The 21,265-nt window shown below is 41.5% G+C and overlaps 7 protein-coding genes across 10 annotated transcripts; 4 read left to right on the top strand and 3 right to left on the bottom strand.

Annotated features, from left to right (window-relative positions):
* Positions 1-652: 652 nt before the first annotated feature.
* On the bottom strand, positions 653-2,482 carry BCIN_02g00350 (hypothetical protein). Its single transcript, XM_001555808.2, has 2 exons — positions 1,696-2,482; positions 653-1,634 (listed from the first exon to the last, which is right to left on the bottom strand). The coding sequence occupies exons 1-2, from the start codon at positions 2,051-2,053 to the stop codon at positions 859-861; spliced, it is 1,134 nt and encodes a 377-aa protein (XP_001555858.2). The 5' UTR covers positions 2,054-2,482; the 3' UTR covers positions 653-858.
* Positions 2,483-8,216: 5,734 nt separating this feature from the next.
* BCIN_02g00340 (hypothetical protein) lies at positions 8,217-9,655 on the top strand. Its single transcript, XM_024691038.1, has 2 exons — positions 8,217-8,310; positions 8,364-9,655. The coding sequence occupies exon 2, from the start codon at positions 8,414-8,416 to the stop codon at positions 9,545-9,547; it is 1,134 nt and encodes a 377-aa protein (XP_024546808.1). The 5' UTR covers positions 8,217-8,310; positions 8,364-8,413; the 3' UTR covers positions 9,548-9,655.
* Positions 9,656-10,290: 635 nt separating this feature from the next.
* Positions 10,291-12,151, top strand: BCIN_02g00330 (hypothetical protein). The gene is made up of 4 exons (XM_024691037.1): positions 10,291-10,338; positions 10,394-10,468; positions 10,520-10,943; positions 11,004-12,151. Exons 2-4 carry the CDS (start codon positions 10,399-10,401, stop codon positions 11,995-11,997), a joined length of 1,488 nt encoding a protein of 495 aa, XP_024546807.1. The 5' UTR covers positions 10,291-10,338; positions 10,394-10,398; the 3' UTR covers positions 11,998-12,151.
* Positions 12,152-12,464: 313 nt separating this feature from the next.
* BCIN_02g00320 (hypothetical protein) lies at positions 12,465-14,071 on the bottom strand. The gene is made up of 5 exons (XM_024691036.1): positions 13,636-14,071; positions 13,559-13,577; positions 13,433-13,507; positions 12,848-13,378; positions 12,465-12,799 (listed from the first exon to the last, which is right to left on the bottom strand). Exons 1-5 carry the CDS (start codon positions 13,958-13,960, stop codon positions 12,685-12,687), a joined length of 1,065 nt encoding a protein of 354 aa, XP_024546806.1. The 5' UTR covers positions 13,961-14,071; the 3' UTR covers positions 12,465-12,684.
* Positions 14,072-14,330: 259 nt separating this feature from the next.
* On the top strand, positions 14,331-15,581 carry Bcgst7. Its single transcript, XM_001555801.2, has 2 exons — positions 14,331-14,619; positions 14,718-15,581. Exons 1-2 carry the CDS (start codon positions 14,572-14,574, stop codon positions 15,351-15,353), a joined length of 684 nt encoding a protein of 227 aa, XP_001555851.1. The 5' UTR covers positions 14,331-14,571; the 3' UTR covers positions 15,354-15,581.
* A 305-nt stretch (positions 15,582-15,886) lies between these two features.
* On the bottom strand, positions 15,887-17,990 carry BCIN_02g00300 (hypothetical protein). Of its 4 annotated transcripts, none has more exons than XM_024691032.1 (7): positions 17,944-17,990; positions 17,805-17,888; positions 17,386-17,744; positions 17,266-17,328; positions 16,572-17,198; positions 16,165-16,449; positions 15,887-16,110 (listed from the first exon to the last, which is right to left on the bottom strand). In XM_024691032.1, exons 3-7 carry the CDS (start codon positions 17,617-17,619, stop codon positions 16,000-16,002), a joined length of 1,320 nt encoding a protein of 439 aa, XP_024546802.1. In that variant the 5' UTR covers positions 17,620-17,744; positions 17,805-17,888; positions 17,944-17,990; the 3' UTR covers positions 15,887-15,999. The 4 variants fall into 4 exon arrangements, with proteins under 4 accessions (XP_024546802.1, XP_024546803.1, XP_024546804.1 ...); XM_024691034.1 differs by having other exon boundaries at positions 17,820-17,888; XM_024691033.1 differs by having other exon boundaries at positions 17,805-17,990.
* Positions 17,991-19,574: 1,584 nt separating this feature from the next.
* BCIN_02g00290 (hypothetical protein) lies at positions 19,575-20,586 on the top strand. The gene is made up of 2 exons (XM_024691031.1): positions 19,575-19,717; positions 19,811-20,586. Exons 1-2 carry the CDS (start codon positions 19,671-19,673, stop codon positions 20,136-20,138), a joined length of 375 nt encoding a protein of 124 aa, XP_024546801.1. The 5' UTR covers positions 19,575-19,670; the 3' UTR covers positions 20,139-20,586.
* The last annotated feature ends 679 nt before the right edge of the window (positions 20,587-21,265 follow it).

Genomic DNA, 21,265 nt, shown 5'->3' with positions numbered 1-21,265 from the left:
AAAAAATGGAGAAGCTCATTTCAGAGATTGTATTCGAAACTCAAAAGTGCAGAATTAAACTTTTTCCAAAATTCCACGAGCGCAGTCTCGTCCTTCGAGAGTTGATCTCGTACGAAAATACTTTACAATACAGTAGAGATGATCTCTCTGCAAATGACGTAGTATTCAAATACACTTTTACCCTCTAGGGAACCTTCTAAAAAGCTCGTGTGGTAGGTTTTTCCTCACAGGATGTAGCGTTGAGGGTTAGAAACAAAAGAAAATACAATACCTAATTGTAGTCACTTAGCATCGACATTAATGTTAAAAGAGCTCTGAAAATTAACCTTCGGTTAATCTCGTTTCCGATCCCCCTTAAGTGCCAAAACGTCTTATCTGGTATCTACAAGCTATCCATGCGCCTTTCAGAGCGAAATTGTAAGTTATAGGAATCAGAGTTGTTCTTTATACCACGGATTTAGATCCAGACCAAGTTCGAGTTATTCTCAGGGCAGTGGGAAATAAGAGAATTAGGCAGAAATGCGGTAATCTACGCATGGAGATTATGGCCATGTTATCCGCCTTTTCGAAGTGTCTACCTCCGAACCCCAGAAAGCAATAAGTGATATTTCCACCCAGGTGAGATTTTGTGCTACAAGGGCAACTAGGGCAATGTGATAGATGAGTATTTTTTTCACATTCATTAAATCATTAACTATTAAAACAGAGAGCTCGCTCCCTCCCCCTTGACACCCAACCATGTGATATCCGACTATATATCATGACATCGATGGTTGAAATATAATCTAGACATATATTTCAAACGTTGATGCCAGCTATTGACTCTTCGTGCTATATTCTAAGTGTATAGCGAAAATATCACAACAACCCAAAAGCAGCCAACCCAACCACAAAGACAGGGACCCACCCCATACAGCCTGTCCCCTCCTTCCATCCCAATGCCGCCGCATTCGTATTATTGATCAACAACGCCGGAGTACCCGTAACATTAACCCCTTCATCAATTCCACAAACAACCTTACAGCCCTTACTTTTCCTCTTCTCCAGGCCCCTCTTGCTACCCGCAAAATCCCCGCTAGTGTTAAAAGCCAATTCAATCCATTGAACATGTAGGAAAGCCTCATCAAACAAACTCATATTTCCTGTCCATTCCCCTCCATCACTCCACATATTTAATATCAGACCACTTGGATCCTTTGGAACCTGGTACGAAATATTTGCCACACTTTCGCCGTTAACATACCATGATGTCTGTTTGGGCATCCAATCCATTCGATATATATTCCAAACACTCCAGTCCATAGCACCGTCTGCAGTTGAGGCATTGCTTGTAGCTCTGGGTTCGGCATCACCTTCTTTATTTAGGGAAGGTTGGTTTGTGTATTGGACCACATTACGAGGACCAGATGTTAGGATCTCAATGTCGGCTTCTTGGATAGGCTCAGACTCGAGGTAAGTGAACATTCCTGCGCACGCTCCCTCGGAACCGACGACTCGAGCTAAAAATCGGGCAGACATATATTGGAAATTTTTCTCGTTGGAGTCGAATTCGGCAACGGATTGGAAGCCCTCGAGACGCGCTGTGCGGAGGGTAAGGTAGGTATCGTAGGCGGTATCATTATCGGTAGAGGTTTCTGTGAAAAATATATTAGTATCCCGATTGACAGATGGAGAGGAAGGTAGCTTGGAACATACCAATGTATACATTATTCGCCGAATTAACCATCAACACACCACTTCCACTCTCCATTGAATCACTATTATTCCAATTCTGCGTCGACCAATCATTATTCCAAGCCTGTCCTGAAAAGAATTCCGACGTTGCCAGTGCATTGGATGTATCACTTTCATTCGAGATCAAATTGGGCACAGTCTGCGAAGCTGCTGCTACTGTTCGAAAATCATGAAATCGATGGTACGTGAAATATCCAGACGATGCGCTATCCGTTCGAAAACACGAACAATCTTCTCCGTTATCTTTTTGTGCGACGACTCTATTAATGGTCGTAAACAAGAGGACCAAAGGAATAGGCGGCAGTGAGGATTTCTTCATTCTGGAGGACTTGCCGGCCGAGGCCCGGAATAATCTGTCAACGTCGTGTGTGCTGTGATGTGGTATGGCTGCTCGAAGTGTAACGGACAAGAATGAAATACAGAATGAGGGAAATGTTTCAAAACGGAATCAAAACGATGAGGGATAAGTTGACCACTTCATATGCATACTCAAAGCAGAATGAGAGTTATAACAACGGAAAAGGGGAGGACAACGATGAGACTGGCCGACCAAGTAAATAACCTACCACGAATATTGAATTAATCAACAGAAATCAAAGAACAAAAAACGAAGATACAAAAGACAGGACAATACCCCCGATCTTTTCTCGTATTCAAGATGTCTAGTTTGTGCATCATGGTGCATTTCTCAGCTTTTCTTTTCTGCACGTTTGTTTTTAAATGTTTGAGATTTTATGGTTTGGTGGTCAAGATTAGATGGACATTGAATCGAGGGGCCATGGCGCAATAGATGAGGCCTGTAAGTGGTCAATGACAGGCTGGCCGTGGCGCAGTTGGGGGTCCCTGTCAGCGCTAAGTTAGAGGGGCTTGATCTACCGACAGGGAATGAATCTTGGAGCTTATTCCAGGGGAAAACTCCACATTTTAAAGAATTGGTGGAATTGAAAAAATAACTTTATTGTGACATCGATATCCCTTCAAATTGCATCTACTGTTAGTATCTGGCTAGGTATGCGGTCTACTGACTTTATTCCCCCTTCATTCTAGATCTGTATAGAGCAAGTAGCTTGAGCCGAGAAATGGCAATTGCCGCAAACGATGTCTGTGCAAGATCGATCTCCCCTCGGATATCCAAATCTCTTTTGGGTTCCATTTGTCACCGTGTCAATAAGCTAGCATTGAAGGATTCATGAAGGTACGAATCTTGAAGCGTAGTTACGGTCTGACGTGCAATTCACATCTAGCGTTGAGAGTTATCGCCCTTCATATTGCTCCATCGTTTTCAGGAGACGTGAATGGAAGTAGTGCTTCTAGGGCTTAACGTGTCACCTTTTAGAAGGTCATGAATATCATTTCCTATCAAGTTTCCCTGAGAGTTGAGGGTTATATCACAAACTTCAGCATACGTTGGTCTGTGATCCTTTGCCAAAACAAACCTAGCAGTTATGTAGAGCAAACTGATACAGAACATGCCGCAAGCTCTTCCAAGAATGATCGTGGTAAGCGGAATCTGCCAAAGTTACTGAGACCCGATTGAATAATTACCATCACTCATGTTCTGTACCACAATTTGCATGATTTGGCACGAGAATCAGAACTGAATAATCACCGGAAAAACTGTTATAATGTTTTATATTTGTGATCAACTTGGTCATAGATCTCCTGATTCACCTGTGTCTCCAGTTGGATGTACGACATTATATTTCAGAGAATACCACCAGTCAAAATCTTCCAGAAGTATAGCACCTACAGGAGCTATCCAAACAACAGCCTTTCCCGGCAGTGACTGAGGAGGCCATTGCACAAACTCTCCTATTGATGGAAACTGAAGTTGCATTTTTGGTGGTACGGGGCTAAAGTAATGATGTGGTCTTCCTTGTTCAAGCACAGTCACTTGAATCATGTAAGGAATTATTTTATTATAAACACTCACTTTGCGGCATTTATTCAGGGCTGACAGTGGGTTGCGATTTAAGTTTTTGCGACTAAAAAAGTCAGTGAGTATTTTGGGTGGATCGCCAACCCTCAATGATATGCAGCAGGATGCGAAAGCGTCATCGGGTGGAAGTTGAACATCCATATTAAGATGAATGCAAGCAAGTTTTATTATGTAGTGATTTAGAACCGGTGAATTGAGAGCACCCATAGGGGGCTATAATCTGATATATATATATATATATATATGCACACATGTTTGTCCAATTCTCCTTCCGACAATTGCCTCACCATTCTCATATACCCTGCCTTGTCATCTGGCTAACAGTTGTGTGAAATTGGGTTCAGGGGTTCCGTGAGGCAAATAGTAGTGTTGCTAATGTGCATTTGCAATCCCTAACGTCTTCTTCATTTCTTATCACAATATTTTGGTAAACATCTTGCGGTAGCTCGCAATCATCTGTCATTTGTATTTCTAGGGGTTATAACCAGATCAGTTGGAAGTGAGGATGCGAATGCAAGGTATGAATGGGAATCCCGTTACTTCGCACCCCCGCTTTCCCTCGCAAAGCCCTACAAATCTCTCTCTTTTTCCCATTACCAATTATTATTACCATATCAATAAATTATACAACCTAATGTTAAACCCTTATGCCGTGCTAGAATTCTCTCAGATACAGTACCTGGTGAAATAATTGTCCGAAGTTATTTCAAATCAGGCTCTAGAAAATCATCACTTCTTCCAAAGTACCACTTCATACGACCAGTCATGATCCCCAGTATCCTCACACCTCCAACCAAAAGTATCTTTCTTTTTATACCCATGACCCCAAAAGTTTAAATGTTTCCATTGATCCTCCCCTTCCATATTCCCAGTGGATACGAATCGAACGAACTGATTTGACCCTTCAGGCTCCGAATTTTCGGGGACCCGAATGAAATATTGTGTTGGTCGTCTCCCCGTTCCGTATCTCCCTTCACGGAACACTGGAGTAATTTGAATTATGTATGGAGTATCGAGGAGTGAGAATAATTCAAGACGATTATTTAGAGCTTTTAAGGGATTCATAACCACGGAGCTGAAGAAATGAGTAAGTTCTTTTGGTGGATCATGCCAGTTGCTGGTCTTAATGAGGGTGAGCCTTTCACAACAGGGCGCAAAGACATTTTCCAATGGAAAATCCATGATGTAAAGTAAAGAGCAATTTCGATTTAGAATATAGAAAAGCTCAGCCGGATTATCCCAGAATTTATAAAGTAAGTTTTCAATTGTTCTCCTTCGTGTGGAAAGACTTTTTTCTACTTCCTGGAGTTGCGCGTTGTATCGTTCCAAGTCAACATTTGTTGTCATATAACATTCTCATGATTGGATAACATCTAAATTGAACAAACAAACACAAAAACACCAAGCTATATAGCTACTCAATAATCACATCGCGATATTCTTATTTGTTCAGCGTAATCAATTGTAGCTCGTACACCAAGCTTATCACAGACAAACGGTGGAACCGCAAGCCCCTTTTCTCGTCTAAATATTTCTACCATATATCATCTTATCTCACTGCTCTTGATAGTATCATCCTTGGCCTCTTTGAGAGTAATATTTCATATGGCCACTTTGGAGGATTATTCTCCAGCATTCTTGCGAAACGTTGAGGCGGTCATCTTTACACTCTGAAGCTATCCATCTTTGAGAATGGTGTAACTGGATCGGATAAGGGCCATCAGTCTGAGAGACTGTTAAGTTCATAAATGCAATTTATACAGTGGTAGACAATCTTTCCTGGCAATATAGCTTCGATATGGTGAAAATTTGACATATCCATAGATATCACAGGGCAATTTCGGCATAATGCAAGGACACTTCCCTGAGAGAAATTCATGGCCATGGACAGTGAACTTGACTGCACCATAAGAAGCTAATAATTGATGAAGATGGATATTTTAATGGTGCTCCTTTATTAACATAGCCAGCACTTCATGATACGGTTCATGATTTCCATTTGCCATTGGAAAATCGACTATTATGATTCCTAGTTTCGACAAGAGCTTGTGGAAGCTATTTACATTGATTCACGCCTCCAGATACAAGCGTAATAGCAAAGCATGCCTGATCTATGTTTATGTGATCTGTTTTCACATTCCCAAGCAAAGGTACCCCCCTCAGAAAATCCGGACGATTCCAACATCTGTTTTTCAATAACCCCCCTATCTTGATTTAGTGACGAACTGCAAACAAATCGCAAAAACTGATTAGGTCCATCTGGTTCATCATTTGACGGTTTTGGAATGAAAAATTTGGGCGGCTTGAGTCGGATTAATCCCCCTTGCGTGTGTTGTGAAGTTACTTGTATTACATAAGGAGCATCATCGATGCTGAATACACGGGTGAGATTTTTGAGAGCCGTAACTGGGTTTATGATCACGGGACCAAAAAAGTGTCTGAGTTCTGACGGTATGTCAAGAGATGTGGTGTAAGCATTAGAAAGTGTGAGAGAGGTGCAGCCGGGTTCGAACATGGCTTGTCAGTTCTTCTCCGTACTATGAGATACTATTAGACCACTGCAGGATCTAATACTAAATCTGGTGTTATTTGATCACTCAAGTGTCGTTGTAAGTCTATTTAAATACTTATTATGACTGCGTTTGTTTCTCGTAGCTAATCTAACTTATCAGCCGGTTCTCATCACTCGCGTGGTGTCACAGATTTAAAACATAAACGATGTTAGTCAAACAACGGACACCTATTCATTTCTTTCTTTTTTCCGGAAACTTGTCGTCAGATTTCTTTTCATTTAGCTTTCGCGAATGATCTTCCTCCAAAAAATCGGCTAATACAAATAATTGTGCTTCAGGTGTTCACAGCAATTTAGGCTCACGCGCAAGAACTTTAGTACAGCTAGTACTGAAACTAGAAATGAATGACAGTCATAGCAATCTTGAAATGGTATCAAACTCGCTGCTAATTATATAAGCCTCAGAGCCTCTCTCACCAGAGCTGCATTCTGCGTTTTCCACATTATAGGCATACAAATCTCTGACTGAGAGTACCTTGAAAACCAAAGCAAAATGTCAGACCAGACTGCCAACACTGATCATCGCCGTCTGCAATTTCATTGTGACCCAATGCGCTCACCACTAAGCCCTAGAGAGCTACAAAGATTCTTTTACTGCAACACGTTCAACACGAATCTAAACGAGTCAAGAGAAGTTTCTGGCGATAAATTAAAAAGTTTTCCTTGGATTATTGTAATTCAACTGGAATCCCAAGAGTTGGGTGAGAGCTACGTAACCCAATACTTCACCAGGAATTCGGATGGAGAACCTGGTAATATGTCTCAATTTCGCGAATGGAAGCCCGAAGTTGATAGCGAACTGATACCGCAGTTTCTGGAATTGAATGGATTTTTGGTTTCGGATAGGCAGTGGGTGTGGGAGTGCACGCAAGTAAATGAGGATAGGAAGCTGTGTCCAGAAAAGTCCACTTATAGAGTGTCTATGTATAGAGCTTCAAGTCTTCCAGAAAGCTAGATATCCCTTGACTGATGTATAAATTAATTCACACTTATTACCTCTGGTCATTGGCTACCAAAGCAAGCTTGCTACTTGATACTGAAATAATGGCCGAAGATTATGGTGATCTGTGAACATTTCTGAAGCTGTACGATATGTTTCATGTGCCAGGAAATCAGAGTTCCACAACATACCACGCTGACTTCCAAGTAGACGATAAATTCTAAGCCTTTCTCGTCAACCATATAGAACTCAACTAAGATATAAATGATCAGTTAATTAATTTACATTTCGGTGATTTTAGCTCTTAAACTCATGCGATGTCTTCGAGGGAGCACTTGAAAACGGAAATCTATTTCTTTTTTGATTCGCGTTGAAGTTCAAGAATTAGAGAATAATGAGATGTATATGCATATTTCCTTCGTGTTAAAACCACTATCTGGACTTGAAAATTTCCGTGCCTAGGTGAATTTCAAGGTAGCATTCAACAAGTAATCACATTCTAGGAGAGTTCTGAGATCTTTTGCGCTTACCAAATAGCGGAATTGTTTCAAGCTTCAACTAATCTTACGCAATTGAGGAACTTTAATGATTTCACATGCCTTGCATTCCTACCAGATCAAGACGATCAAGTAAGAACTATTTGTGGAACTAGTAGAGCCCCCCTCCCCTCTCTTCAAAATTAGTTTCTCGTTATACCTACCACATTTATGTCTCGAAGTGCCGTTAATTCTAGGTCAATAGGTCCTTTGTAGTGCGATGGAACGTCAATAGGCTTCAAGATCTTCCGCTCAATAACTCAAATTATGGTGATACTACGGCCTGTTGAACCGAGACCATAAGTACGGCCTCTTTCTTGAAGCAGTATTTCAATATGATTATAAATCTATGAATATGATCTACTCTCTTAGTTTTTTTATATTTTCCAGATCGGAAATTTCAAACAAATATAATTCAATAAGTCACCGATAGATTTCCTTGAAATGCATGCCTATAACTCTATGATGAGGGCTAAAGTTTACGAAAACCCTTTCGTCCTCAAAAGTGAGCATAGCAAGAGAAAAAACGCTTCATTTCAAAAGTTTCTCCCAATCAAAAGAAAGATAGGACTTTTAGTTCTTCCCACCAGTAAGCCCACTTTTTTACTTTTATATTCCAGATAATCATCTAACCATTTTCAGGCGTCTTGGAGAAGATCTTGAGAGAATTGTTGGTTCCCCAGACACACATAATGCCAGTTATTATCCGAGAAAAGGCTAGTAGGGCCGAACCCCCATTGTTGCATTATGGGTACCAATGGAGTGAGGCACGTCAAGAGGAATACGAACTACATCATCTTCCCCAAAATATGGAAGATAAATTTGTACGAATATCTTGGGCTGCAGCTCCTACAAAGCAGGAGGCTGAACTTATTGAAGCTGGGTATAATCAGCTTAAAAGCATAACTAGGACAGGTCGGGAAATCCAAGGCTTCATTCATGATCGTAAGGGCTATGGTATTCAAGTCATTCACAGATCGAAAATAAATCTTACCGCAATATCAGGAGTTGCTATCCTACGTTCTTGCAGACGTCTTCATAAATTGGGAGTTGCCGTACTTTATGGAGAAAACTCTTTTCTTTTCGACACACGCGGTTCTCCAAGCTTTACCGGACCTCAAAGTGTTGTTACCATGGACCAGCTCTCGCATGAATACGATGAGATCCCAGGCCATCGACGCAGGGATGGAACCATGCCAACTGCAGAACAGATTTCTCACTCCGTTGATATGATCTTCCAACAGGATCAAGACAAATTGAAATATGCTCACAAAGATATAGCAAAAAACGAACAGAAATCTAAGTTCATTTACCAGGACCCATTTACTAGATTCCTGATGGAAATTGGTCGGAGTAATGCCTCAAAGCTTACCAAAATTGTCATTCAGGGAAAATTCAACTGGATCATCGGTAAATGGCAATACACAAAGTCCATCCCAGTCGGACTTCATGATCTTCTTCCGGTATATACTATCATATTTAAAGAGGTCTGTCAAAGCATGCATACCCTAATCTTACACGATGACGATCGGGGCTATCCCCAAATGAGCCGGCTAGATTCGCGAGGTACTGATAGGAATCAGCAAATAAATGAGTCTGTCGAGAGACTTGTTCATGCGCTTCCATATCTTCAGAAACTGCAATTGGGCCAATATGAGTTCGTACCAGCCGGGTGTGGATACGATCCAGGTACTCCTGGTAGTCAAATCATACAATCTGTGCTTCCAGAAGATGAGTGGGGAATGGCTTTGAAATGGGTGGGATTTGTTGAACAGCGTGCCAAGAGCCGCGCACTGGTAGAACCAGAATGTGAAGAGAAAAAGTAGTATAGGGGAGAATCACAGAGTTGATGATTTCATGATAGTGTAAATCTTCTCGCATATTTGCAGTACTCGATAATATAAAAATACTGTAACTTTGATTACACAGTTTCAATACTAATGATGACCACAAAATTACTACCATAACCTTTACCATTTCCATCAATCTTTATGCTATTAAATATAAAATCCACTCACCCACGTTATCCTTATTTGTCCACATAAAACTTGGCTCCAGTGGTATTAAAGTAATGAATGTGAATTTACTGCTTCCCCTCGAAGCACTTTAATTCATATAATCTACTAGAGTAATCTTCAGAATGTTTAATTTTGAAATCGAAATATGGAACAAGCAGGGTGGAGTATTAGATTCAGTTTGCGCATCAGACTGGGTACCAAGGGCCATAGACACGTCTACAACATACACGGCATTAGGTAAAATCTTTCTACATTCGCTATAATATATAGCCCTGCAGTATCCTTCATGGTCTATTATCATTGTAGAAAGTATTTGATAGCCTGATATTCACTACTACGCTTAAGCTAGCGTGGTGGTCTAGTACACTCGTACAGCTTCCTCACTTTATATGTAGTTTACATATAGTTAGTTCTATAAGACTTCAATAGTACATACCCAAACTCGATTCGCATTCAATAACTATAAAGAAACTTATCCTATCTAGTCTGATGAATCGTCCACAGCTTCTTCTAGATTAGGCAGAAACTCCGATAAACCTTGATCTTACCTCGAATTTTGTTTAGAAAAGAAGTACACTCCAACATAGTTTTAAATCATGGTGAGTCAAGAGCGAACACTGGATGTTGATTCAATGTTGAAGGCTTCGACAACAGATGCCATGATTGTAAAAGCCAGTATCAACCCTCCAGAGCTGAAGGTTTGTGCTCTTCTCCATAAACTTCCCAGAGGTAAGTAAATTCCTTTTCCATCTTTGACCCCAGGAACTAACACGAAGATAGAGGTTCGCGACAAAATCTGGCGACTCATTCTTTTGAGACCGGTTGCGATCGTCCCACGGGTTCGCATAAAGCAATATCTATTCACAGCAGGGGGCCAAGCTGGAGGCCACAAGCATTGTAGGTTTCAACGAAAATATAGTTACATCTGGGCCCAAGCTCCAATTCCTGATCCGTTTCGCGGCAACACCATTCGCCGAGAAATCGCGTGGACTACAAACCCTACCCGCGAGGAATTCGAACTTATCCAAAGTGGGGTTAGCAAATTCATGATCGATGATTCTCCGGAGCCCGGTCAGCAGACTGAGTGTGCTGTGTATCATCGAGATGGATTTGGGCCCCAAATCATAAATAAGGCCGAAATTCAAATACATCCTTTTGGTCGTTGCGTCGCTATCACGCGAGTATGCAAACAAATGGAGCAAGAGTGCACTAAAATTCTTTACTGAGAGAACACATATGAGTTTGATTTATCATCCTGTCATAGGATGTACCGGCTGAAAACCCCATGGGATGTACCTGGTTTTCCGCTGTTTGAAGAATCACCTAGTAAGGCTACCATTAGTACTGCTGTAGAGAAGCTTTTTGATCTAGAATGTTATCAGCCAGCGTTCGTTGCAAAAGATCCATTCATTCGGTTTATGGCTTACATTGGACGAAAGAATGCTTCACTCTTGAGAGACATTAAGTTTGTTGGAGAATTTATAGATATCCTTCCGACACACAAAAGAAACTTGCACCTAGGGTTTGGAGCAATCTTGCCTACATATACGCTCATCATAGCAGAGGTTTGTCCCAGGCTACGCAAACTCACCTTGCATCAATACCTTTACGCTTCTAGTCACTACAGAGATCTCGAAAAAGATGTAGAGACGGGTTATGACTTCGGTATGATGGATATTATTATAGGTAAATTAGTTTTCGATCTGCCAAATCTCCGGCAACTTCAATTGGGCGATTACTCCAAACCTCAAAATGCTCATAGTCCCCATAATCATTCCTTTGAGTATGACAGTCACAAGTACGAGTGGGTAAAGTCCATTCGATGGATGAAGTTTGTCGACGAGAGATGGATCAGCCAGCTTTGTACACCATGTACTATACCAACGGATTTGCCGAATAATGATGTCAGGCAAACTCATGTCGCAGTCCGTAGTGGTGCCTATAGTCGCTACAAAGATTCGCTAGAACATGAACGTTCAGGTAGTTACGGTACCAGCACTTGCACCTGGACTGTCACACGTTGCCCAACCCAACATAACCCGGACTCTGTTGAAAGATCGCCAAGGGTTGGTCATCATCAAAAGGACCGATATGGATTTTTGCCACAAATGTCTGATGATGTTTGGAAATGCTCGGATGCACATGGTGGTATCAGACGTCGTAAAGGGCAAATTTTGAACATTTCAGCGAAGGTGGACCAGGACAGCGCACCCCGTACCTGGGTTCCTGGTCAACGTGTGAAGAAATGGTGGCACTAACGCTGAGAGAATTTTTGGTACTTCCAGCAATATGCATCTGGTTTTGACTACTTCACGTAGGCCCGCATATGTCTGTTGGATTATGGGATTATCAATCTATTTAAACACCAGTGGGTTGGCACCAGGCACATGGTTCAATCAATGATCCGAAGCATATCGCGAAGTTTAATCCTCGCAACATCCCTTCAATAGTTCCATCCTCCGATGTGGGGGCTATTTTTGATCGCAACTGGTGTGCAAGATGGGATATGTCGTTTAAGGTTGGAAGAGTGGCAGATTAACTTCCAAGGCCAAGCAACTTGAATGATTTTTGGTGCAGCTATGATGAAAGGGGCAATTCAATAGCTAATTGTAAATCTTTCAGAGACTAATTAATATTGCTTTGAGATGTGCATAATTTGATTGGCACCAGGTGCTTTTGATTGTGGAAATGAGAGAGCCTCATAGTACTACTACATGTGGAACATTGGAAACTAATCCATGCCTCAATATTTCCCTATGCAACTTCCTACATTTACTGAGCTGCGGTTATATCTCACCAAATTCTCCCAGAATCGACGTCCATGTGGAATCTTCTGGATACCGTTTTCTTTCAAAGTTTCTGGAGGCAAAATGCGGAGTAGCGGAGTTCCTTGAGATTTTATGTAGTACCTACTTGCTATATTACCTACTTGACAGGATACACCCTCACAAATTATGCTTCACCTTCCCAATCAAATGCGTGTTAACAGGCGTCAATGGCTCCTTCCCTTTTAGTACTGCGTCGATGTTTTTCATTGCCAATTCCTCAAACCCAATGTGGCTGTAGAAGTGTCAGTAAGTTGTGGAATAATCCAAGTAAAAAACGCACGTTTCAAGTGTCCCACCAGCATTATGGCTGGTAAGTGTAACATTCCTAGAGGCCTTTAGCCTGTCGTTTACTCTAGGCTCATGCTCATGAACGTCCAGTCCTACACCCACCAATTTCCCTGACTCGACAGCTTCGGCCAATGCTTGCTCATCCACTAAGATACCTCTCGCAATGTTCACGAATCTACTTTTTTCCTTGAACTTGCTCAACCTCTGTCTATCAAGGAATTTTCTTCCGTCCGGAGAGGCAGGCGTAGCAAGAACCACGCAATCGCTCAGGGCTAACATATCATCTACATCAGTAAAGAATTGTGCTTTGATGGCAGCTTCCTGAGATGGAGTCTTTCGGACGATGTCGTAGTACATAATTTTCATTCCGAATGCTAGGGAAGCTTTTCGAGCGATGTTATAGCCAATATTTCCCAAGCCAACAATACCGAGCGTATGGCCGCGAGGATTGTGGGACATAGATGCGGCATTGGTGTGACAATCTTGGAACGAAGCTGCACCGGAACGAGCAGCTTGAGTGCACCTTATTTTATCAGCACTCGTGATGTGTAATCCCAGGTAAGATTGTAAAACCTACCAAGTGAGGTTTCTAAATGTAGCTAAGATCAAGAAAATGGCAAAATCTGCTACAGATTCTGTAGTAGCCGTGGCGCTGTACAAACTCATTAATCACATATGCGTAAGATACAGAAGTCATTCAAACCTGTTGCAATAGACAATACCTATCCAAATCATGCGTTAGTAGCACAAATCGAACATTTATCACACGAGATTCCATACCTCGGTCGGCCAAAAGATCTACATCGGCCCAATCAAAACCAGCTCCGGCAGATGCAAATATTCGACATGATTCAGGTATCAAGGGAATGAGCTCCGAGTCCCATCTCCCCATTTCACCACCAGTATTCCAGAACGGTCTGAATATTGCGGAAAAGTTGCCCCATCTGTTTTCTTTCAAGCCTTTCATGAAGGCATCACGTTGACGCTCTTCTGTTGAAGGTCGTATGATAGTAAAGTCCTCGGAAAATTGATCATATAAATCAAGGTTCCATTTGACTGGATCGCCAATATGCAGAACTATCGGTTTTTGCTTAACGGTAGCCATGACGACCGTGATAAGAATACAGTTCAGGAGGACTTGATGTGAAGGAAAAAGAGGAGATAGCAAATGGTCAAGAACCAGAAGACATGAATCAATTATACTTTGTTCACTGCCTACTGTAGGACTGACTTATGGTGACTTGAAAAGGTGCCTATGATTGTGGACGATAACAATCTTGTCACTGCATGTTCACTGCATATGCAGTTATCCATGTCGGAGATGCTTCTGCCCAGGTTTGTGTAGACTACTACCCACCACTCCCTTTCTCAGGACCAATCATAAAGTTGTAGAATTCCAAAAGCAATCAAAGTTTTATCGATTGTTATCGATGCTGGCACCTGAGGTTGCGTACTTGGCAGCGAGCGTTAAAAAAGGTTGGTTGGTTCAGTCGGATGGTGGGATGAAGTCCAGACAGACACAAGAAAAGAAATTGATGCCTCATTGATAAGGTTCCAAATGGAATTTTGGCCTCGGAACGTGCACTCCCGAACGGGGAGGATGCAGATATGAGTCCGGGAAGACGACGGCATATGTAGATTGTGATACCTCATCTGCCATCCAATGGAGAACACTTTTTCGTTTCTATCGTATGAAAATTCCACACCGAGTTGATTATGGCGTCTGTAAACAAACCTGGACTTCCAACCTTCCACCACCTCAATGTAAGTGGGCAGGGCAATTATCCCATCGGTCCCAACCTCTAATCCAACGTTCCCACATCAAATGCACCCACACATGCTGACGCCACCCCTCCATCTAGAACTCCCAATCCCAACGAATCCTCTGGTTTCTTGAAGAATTAGGAATCGAATATAACCTCGTATGCCATACACGCGTTGAAGGTCGTGCACCGCCCGAGCTCAAGAATGTTCATTTCATGGGAAAGGCTCCGGTTCTTGTCACATCCGACAATGTGCCCATCGCAGAGAGCAGTGCAATCCTCGGATACCTGATCGACACGTACGATAAAGATGGTAGATTTGTGGCTCAGGATAAGATTCGCGATGAGAGTTTGTCGTCCTTCGCTGGGTCGACTATTGGTACTATCTCAATGATCGAATTGATATTTGATATTGTCGCACAGAAATCTCCGTGGCCAGTATCAATATTACTCGGTGGCGTTAAATCGAACGTACATAAGAGTTTCACCGGGCCGGAATATGCAACTCAATTTCAATATCTGGAGAAGGAACTGACAGATGTCTGGTTCAATGGCAAGAATTTGGGAAGGTCTGATGTGATGCTGAGTTGGCCTATGGATTTCTTGGCTGCAAAGAAATATGTGGACTTCGAGAAGTACCCCAAGATTCTCCAGTGGAGGAAGGGGATACAAGAGAGAGATGCTTGGAAGAGAGCGATGGAAAAGGGTAATGGGTATGAATTAGCGGAGATATAAAGGGTGTTGTCTGTTGTTTTTGCTGGAATTGTTATGGAAGAGCAGCGAGTCTTTCCTTCTGATGTATAATTATCTCAATTTAATATTGTATCGATGTTAGTACGTCTGATGCTTTATAGTTGCGTTTCCGCTTTTTCTTTCAAAAACTCGTCTTATCTTGCAAAGATACCGTGATCTACGCCTATGCATATTTCATCAAGTGTTGCACAGGATGAAATTGGGGTTGGAACTGGTTGAGTTGAGTGACCAAGTGACGGTATAGAGCAAGTGCTTCTCTAAGAGCTCTTCGGAATTAGTATCATGTCTGCCCGTACTTATCAACGGGTTTTAGATCGCCTGATCGGTTTCAGTCCACGCTGGAAGGAAGACTGCGAGTGCACATTTGTTAGGTTGTGTACATTCAACAGTCGAATATTATAATTGGATACACCCATGTCATAGGTTGTTTTCTCTTTCTGGTGAACTGAACTCGATTGTTTCTCTCTCCTTTCTTTCTCAACGTGGACTTTCCATCAACAACCCATATTAGTACCTATTTTCAAATTCAGATTATCAGAAACTCCACTCTACATATTTATTATAACTCTGTGTCGTTGCACAATCGCTGGCAGAATCCTTACGTCCGTCATTCAATGTCTCGTGCCCATCAAATTGGGACAATTCCACTTGGAGACGAAGCTTGTGGCCTCTTTGCAGTAATTACATGGTTACCCAGAACACCAGCTCGGAAGCCTGCTTCGCAATAACTAAAGTAACTCTAGAACAACATTAATGATGACTGACTTCGCGGAACGGGATTTTAATCACTTACGATCCACCTTTTTCGGAAAGCTTCGAGATCCAACGGCGTCATATCTCCTCTTTCTTTCATGTACAACAACTTAGTCTCATCCCAGTTCTTGATAAAATTTTCCCTCCATAATCGCAGAGTTCGCACATAATGAGGACCTATACTCTGCACACTTTCAAGCTCTAGAGAACCAGTAGATCCTACTTCAAGACGTTCAATAATTTCTCTTACGGTGGGGAGATATCCTCCTGGGAAGACGTAACGATCAATAAAAGTGTCGACCTTGGATCGAGTTTTGTGGAAGTCCTGTTGGATAATTAATCCCCATAATGATTTGGAACAATGAAAATGTCACTATTGAAGATTTTCACCACCATAGACAACTCAAGTGGCTTCGACCGGATAGGTCAAAGGGTGTGTGGACTGACCTTATTCTTTCTGGTTATACCTTGGACTACCATGATTCCATTTTCTTGGTTCAACAATTCACTGATCTTCCTAAAATAGGTTTCCATGTACTCCTCCCCAACATGTTCCACCATTTCGACACTGATTATTCTATCAAACCCTGCAGGGCTTGGCTTTGGAGTCTGCCTGTAATCGCAAAGCAATATCTCAATTCGATCTTTTAATCCCGCCTTCTCTACCCTTTTCTCGCCCAGAATCTTTTGCTCAATAGACAGAGTTATCACTGTGACTTTACATCCAGTTTTCTTCACAGCTTCAATAGCTAGATATGCCCATCCACCTCCAATGTCGAGGATATGATGTTCTGGCTTGATATCCGCTTTGTCAATGATGTTGTGCACTTTTCGTCTCTGTGCTTCCTCGAGAGTTTCTTCTTTACCAGTGGTATCCCATATCGCACATGAGTAACTCATATCTGGGGATAGAAAAGAAGAGAAAATTGCGTTCGAGGTATCGTAGTGGGATGATGCGTTCTGGAGAGCGCGTCGACTATCATTTGAAGGTTTGAAGAAGATCTTTTGAATGCGAGGAATTATTTGCAGAAAGATGTTACCGGTTCCAAAGAGTGCATAATTTTGTATGTATATCTGAGGTTGTCTATTGTGAGCTCGGACAATCTTAGCTCGATGGGGTTGAAATCAGAATTCCACATACGGAAACGAGAGCAACAAGATTATCACACTCCAATTCTCCTACCATGAATGCCTCAAAGAACCCCTTGAGAATCTGATCAGCATCTGCGGAAAGAATTCAATTATGTCCAATGAAGCTCACCAAATCAACATTGATAGACATTCGAGTCCAAACGTTAGGACTATTGATAATAACTGAGCATTTGGGTTCGCATGAATCTATCGAATCCGACGATGTGTTACCGAAAATTCTCGGCTTCGTCTCATTCTGATCTTTCATCGTGATATATAGTCTTCCATATTTGATGCTGGATAGTGTTTTAAGTATGAACGAACGATTGAATGACGAGAAGTAGGAAAGAACTGAAACTTCCATTATTGTTATTTGGACAAGTTTTTACAGTTGGGTTTGAAATATTATTATCAGCAAAGAACTGAATGGCGGGGTAATCAGTGTTTAAATGTGGTTGATATCTATAATAAGTAAATTCAATCCTATATCTAAAATCATACTCAGATCAGCGTCTTGTAACGTTAAGCATTGGGGCCTGAATCATGTACTCGTTATAAATTTACCGAAAATCCTATCAAAATCATGCTTAATTTGTCATTTTTGAAATTCGAAGCCAGCTAAAATGGCACAATCTGAACACAGATATTTAGAACTAACTTGGATTTCGATATAGAGTTCAAATTATACTTTCAGTGTTCATGGTAAGATTGGTATCAATTCTCGAGATAGATAACTTTTAATCAATATTGATGTGATATACACTAGCTAGGTCTGGATCCGTATTTAATATAAAAAACATTGAAAAAGCTTGTCAAACACTTGACTCAGCGACCGAATTTACTAAACTCACATTTCCTATTACAGTCAGTCGATCTTGTGGTTAATACGTATCCAATACTGCACGACAACACAGAACGCAGGGTGGTGGGTCATCACGTCATTAGTGTCTGCAATGCATGTTGCCCGAGACACGGAGAAGCACCTCAATGGGTCTATAGAAATATGCTAATGAGAGACTTGGGTTTAGAGACTTGTGAGTGTGTGACATGTGACGTTTAACGTTATTATTGCAAATCTGGTAACCTGAATTGATTCGACGTGCGAAATGCATAAGTATGACTCGGTTACTCTTTACTTATGTCTTTTCAGCTTGTATCAATCCCTAGGTCCCGTCTAATTTTTGAAGGCTAGTTCGTAGTCTGCAGAACTTAGTGCCCACTCTATTCAGCTCTTAAATCAATATAAACCATTACTGTTATTCCTACATCAAACGCCAAAACGGACAATCATCTTCGCAGCAGTGTTAACGACCACCGGAACCACTTTCATGTCTTGTCCAAGCATCAAATAAAACCATGCGAGCATTTAACCGGTACACTAGGACTTCCTCTTCTCCTATGACACACATATCCTTCATTTAGTGGGCTCCTATTAAAGAAAAAAAAAGCTCTCTAACCAATGGTAAATATCGATCCACCATACATTGAGTATTTATTTGTTGATACCGATGCTTACTTCGGGTCTTTAACAACCTCTCAGGTTACAGAGTGATTGCATGAATTGCATGGTTCGAAGCACCGACTTGGGCATCTCACGAAACTTTAGTAAGCATCGTTCTCATAATTTGAGATGAAACTCATTTGCCAATGGATGATTATCACGAGAAACGGCTGGCAGAACATTCTATTAATCAATCGCGAATAATTCTGAGCTCATATCTCAACGTTTTGAATGAACAAGATAGACTATGGAGTAAATAAATTATCGGTGCTAGGGAAGTGCCCGAAAAGTCTCCGGTAAAATAGCGTACATTATCCAAATAGACCACCGACAAAGTCATCAATCTCAACCATCAAAACATGTCATATTAGCCGACTCTTTTGTGTCCAAAATGTTTCCAGCTCTGAATGTAAGGACTGATTGCAACGCCATCGCACATACCGTCATCTAATTTCACCAGAGACAATCAACGAAAAATCAAGTAAATCATAATATATGATTGAGAGACATTACAACTCGTGACTTCGACTCTCCTAACTATGGCTCCTAAGTCACTTGTAGACGTCCTGGTTATTGGAGCCGGTCCAGTAGGTGTATTTTGCGCTGCCGCTCTTGCACGCCTGCGACATACCGCCATCGTGTTCTCCAGTAACAAATTCCGGAACGAAAACTCTAAGCACATGCACACAGTCTCTACATGAGATCATCGGGATCCTTCATAGTTCCGCGCCGCTTCTCGGGAGGATATTCTGACCAGGTACAAGACCATACGTTTTGAGGATTTGGGCATTCAGACTATAGAGAAGGTATCCAAGGATGGAGATGGGTAGGGGAGTAGTATTTTCAAGGCCGTCGATAGCGTTGGGAGAGATTGGTGGGGAAGAAAAGTTGTGCTTGCTACTGGTGTAAGAGATATGATGGTGGATATCGAAGGTTACGAAGAATGCTGGACTAAAAGCATGTAAGTGCCCTTTGATCACCCATGCCCCAATTAAATGTTTTCGTCTGAGCCTCCCTAAAATCCAATCTTATTCCATGACTAAGATGACTAGAGCTTTCACTGTCTGTTTTGCCACGGCTATGAATGGTCTCCTGCACAGTCAGCTTGCATACTTGCAATAGGCGACTGTGCATTTCCCCATGTAGCTCTTCACCTAGCTCGTCAAGCACTTCGACTGGCTGAAAACGTCACAATCTATGCGCACGGAAACAGGGCCTTAGCTAAAGAAATAGAAGCTGCAAAAGTCGCGTCAAATCTAGATGTCAACTCTGAGTGTCGCAGTAAAATTGAAGCTTGCAATCACTCGATTCAGAAATTCATTACAAATGACGATCCGTCGTCTGGACTCACCATTGTCTTTGACAAAGATGATGGAGCGTAATTGGGAGATCATGCACACGCATTCTTAGTTCATAAGCCAGTGACTGAGCAGACCAACAATCTTGCTCGTAAACTTGGAATCGAATTAACCGAGCAAGGAGATATAAAGGTCACGTCCCATTTTAATGAGACAACTGTAAGAGGGGCTTTTGCGACTGGAGATTGCGCGTCAATATTGAAGAATGTTGAAGAATGTTGGAGGTACTATTTATGGCGAGACTTGCGCTGGTGCTGGTGTCGGGTCTCAGATCCAAGGAGAAGATTAGACGTTTTATTGGCTTGGAATAGATGTGCCGCTATCAACTACCCAATTCGAGATCAATACGCAACGAGAGATATCTTAAGATCATCACATCAATTTTGAGACGAAGATCGGAGCTAGCTCTCGCAGCACTACTATCCTATGCCTATTTTGATACTTGAATTAGAATTCTCTTTGAAATTGAACAATCATTCCCCTCTAAGAATGTTGATATCAACTTGGTTGACAAGTGTAAAGTACTTTAACCTATGACTGTTGTGATTGTTCTTAGCCATTATTAACTATGGAAGCTATATACTTATAAGAGAGAGCGCTAGCACTAATTCGACGCCTTCTTATGAAGCTTTTTGGTAGAGTTGCCCGAACAAAATATTGACAAGCAACTCTGTATGCGCAAAACGTATCCAACGATAAGAATTAAGCAGTCTCCAGCTTCCTTACAACTTTACGATATATAAAAGCCACCTCAAAGTAATAGATCTCCCGGAGAATTGTACCGCGATGATTTGTTAACAATTTCAATGGTCAGTCATATGGCAACGCTAAAAAGTAGTCGCAGTGGCTCTTATCGGACTTTATCAAATAATAGTGATTCAATTGCACTTAAGTATGAGCTGTGGCCGTGAGAATTACAGTAAGAAGAATCTCGCCCATTCTTCATATACTAATCTGTGATATATGAGGTAAAAACCTGTCGATAGTCGCGCTAGCTTTAAGCTAGAAAAAAAGACACATCATAACGTACTATGTCTACTATAAAAAAGCTAATTCTATAGTAATTTCCATATAATAATCACTTATTCTATACATATCTAGCTCTTTAGAGAGAATATAATTGAATAGTTAGAACCTGTATAGCAGGTACT

The sequence above is a fragment of the Botrytis cinerea genome, chromosome 2 (assembly GCF_000143535.2).
Source record: "Botrytis cinerea B05.10 chromosome 2, complete sequence".
NCBI classification, from domain to species: Eukaryota; Fungi; Ascomycota; class Leotiomycetes; order Helotiales; family Sclerotiniaceae; genus Botrytis; species Botrytis cinerea.
This window is presented reverse-complemented; position numbering and strand designations above follow the sequence as displayed.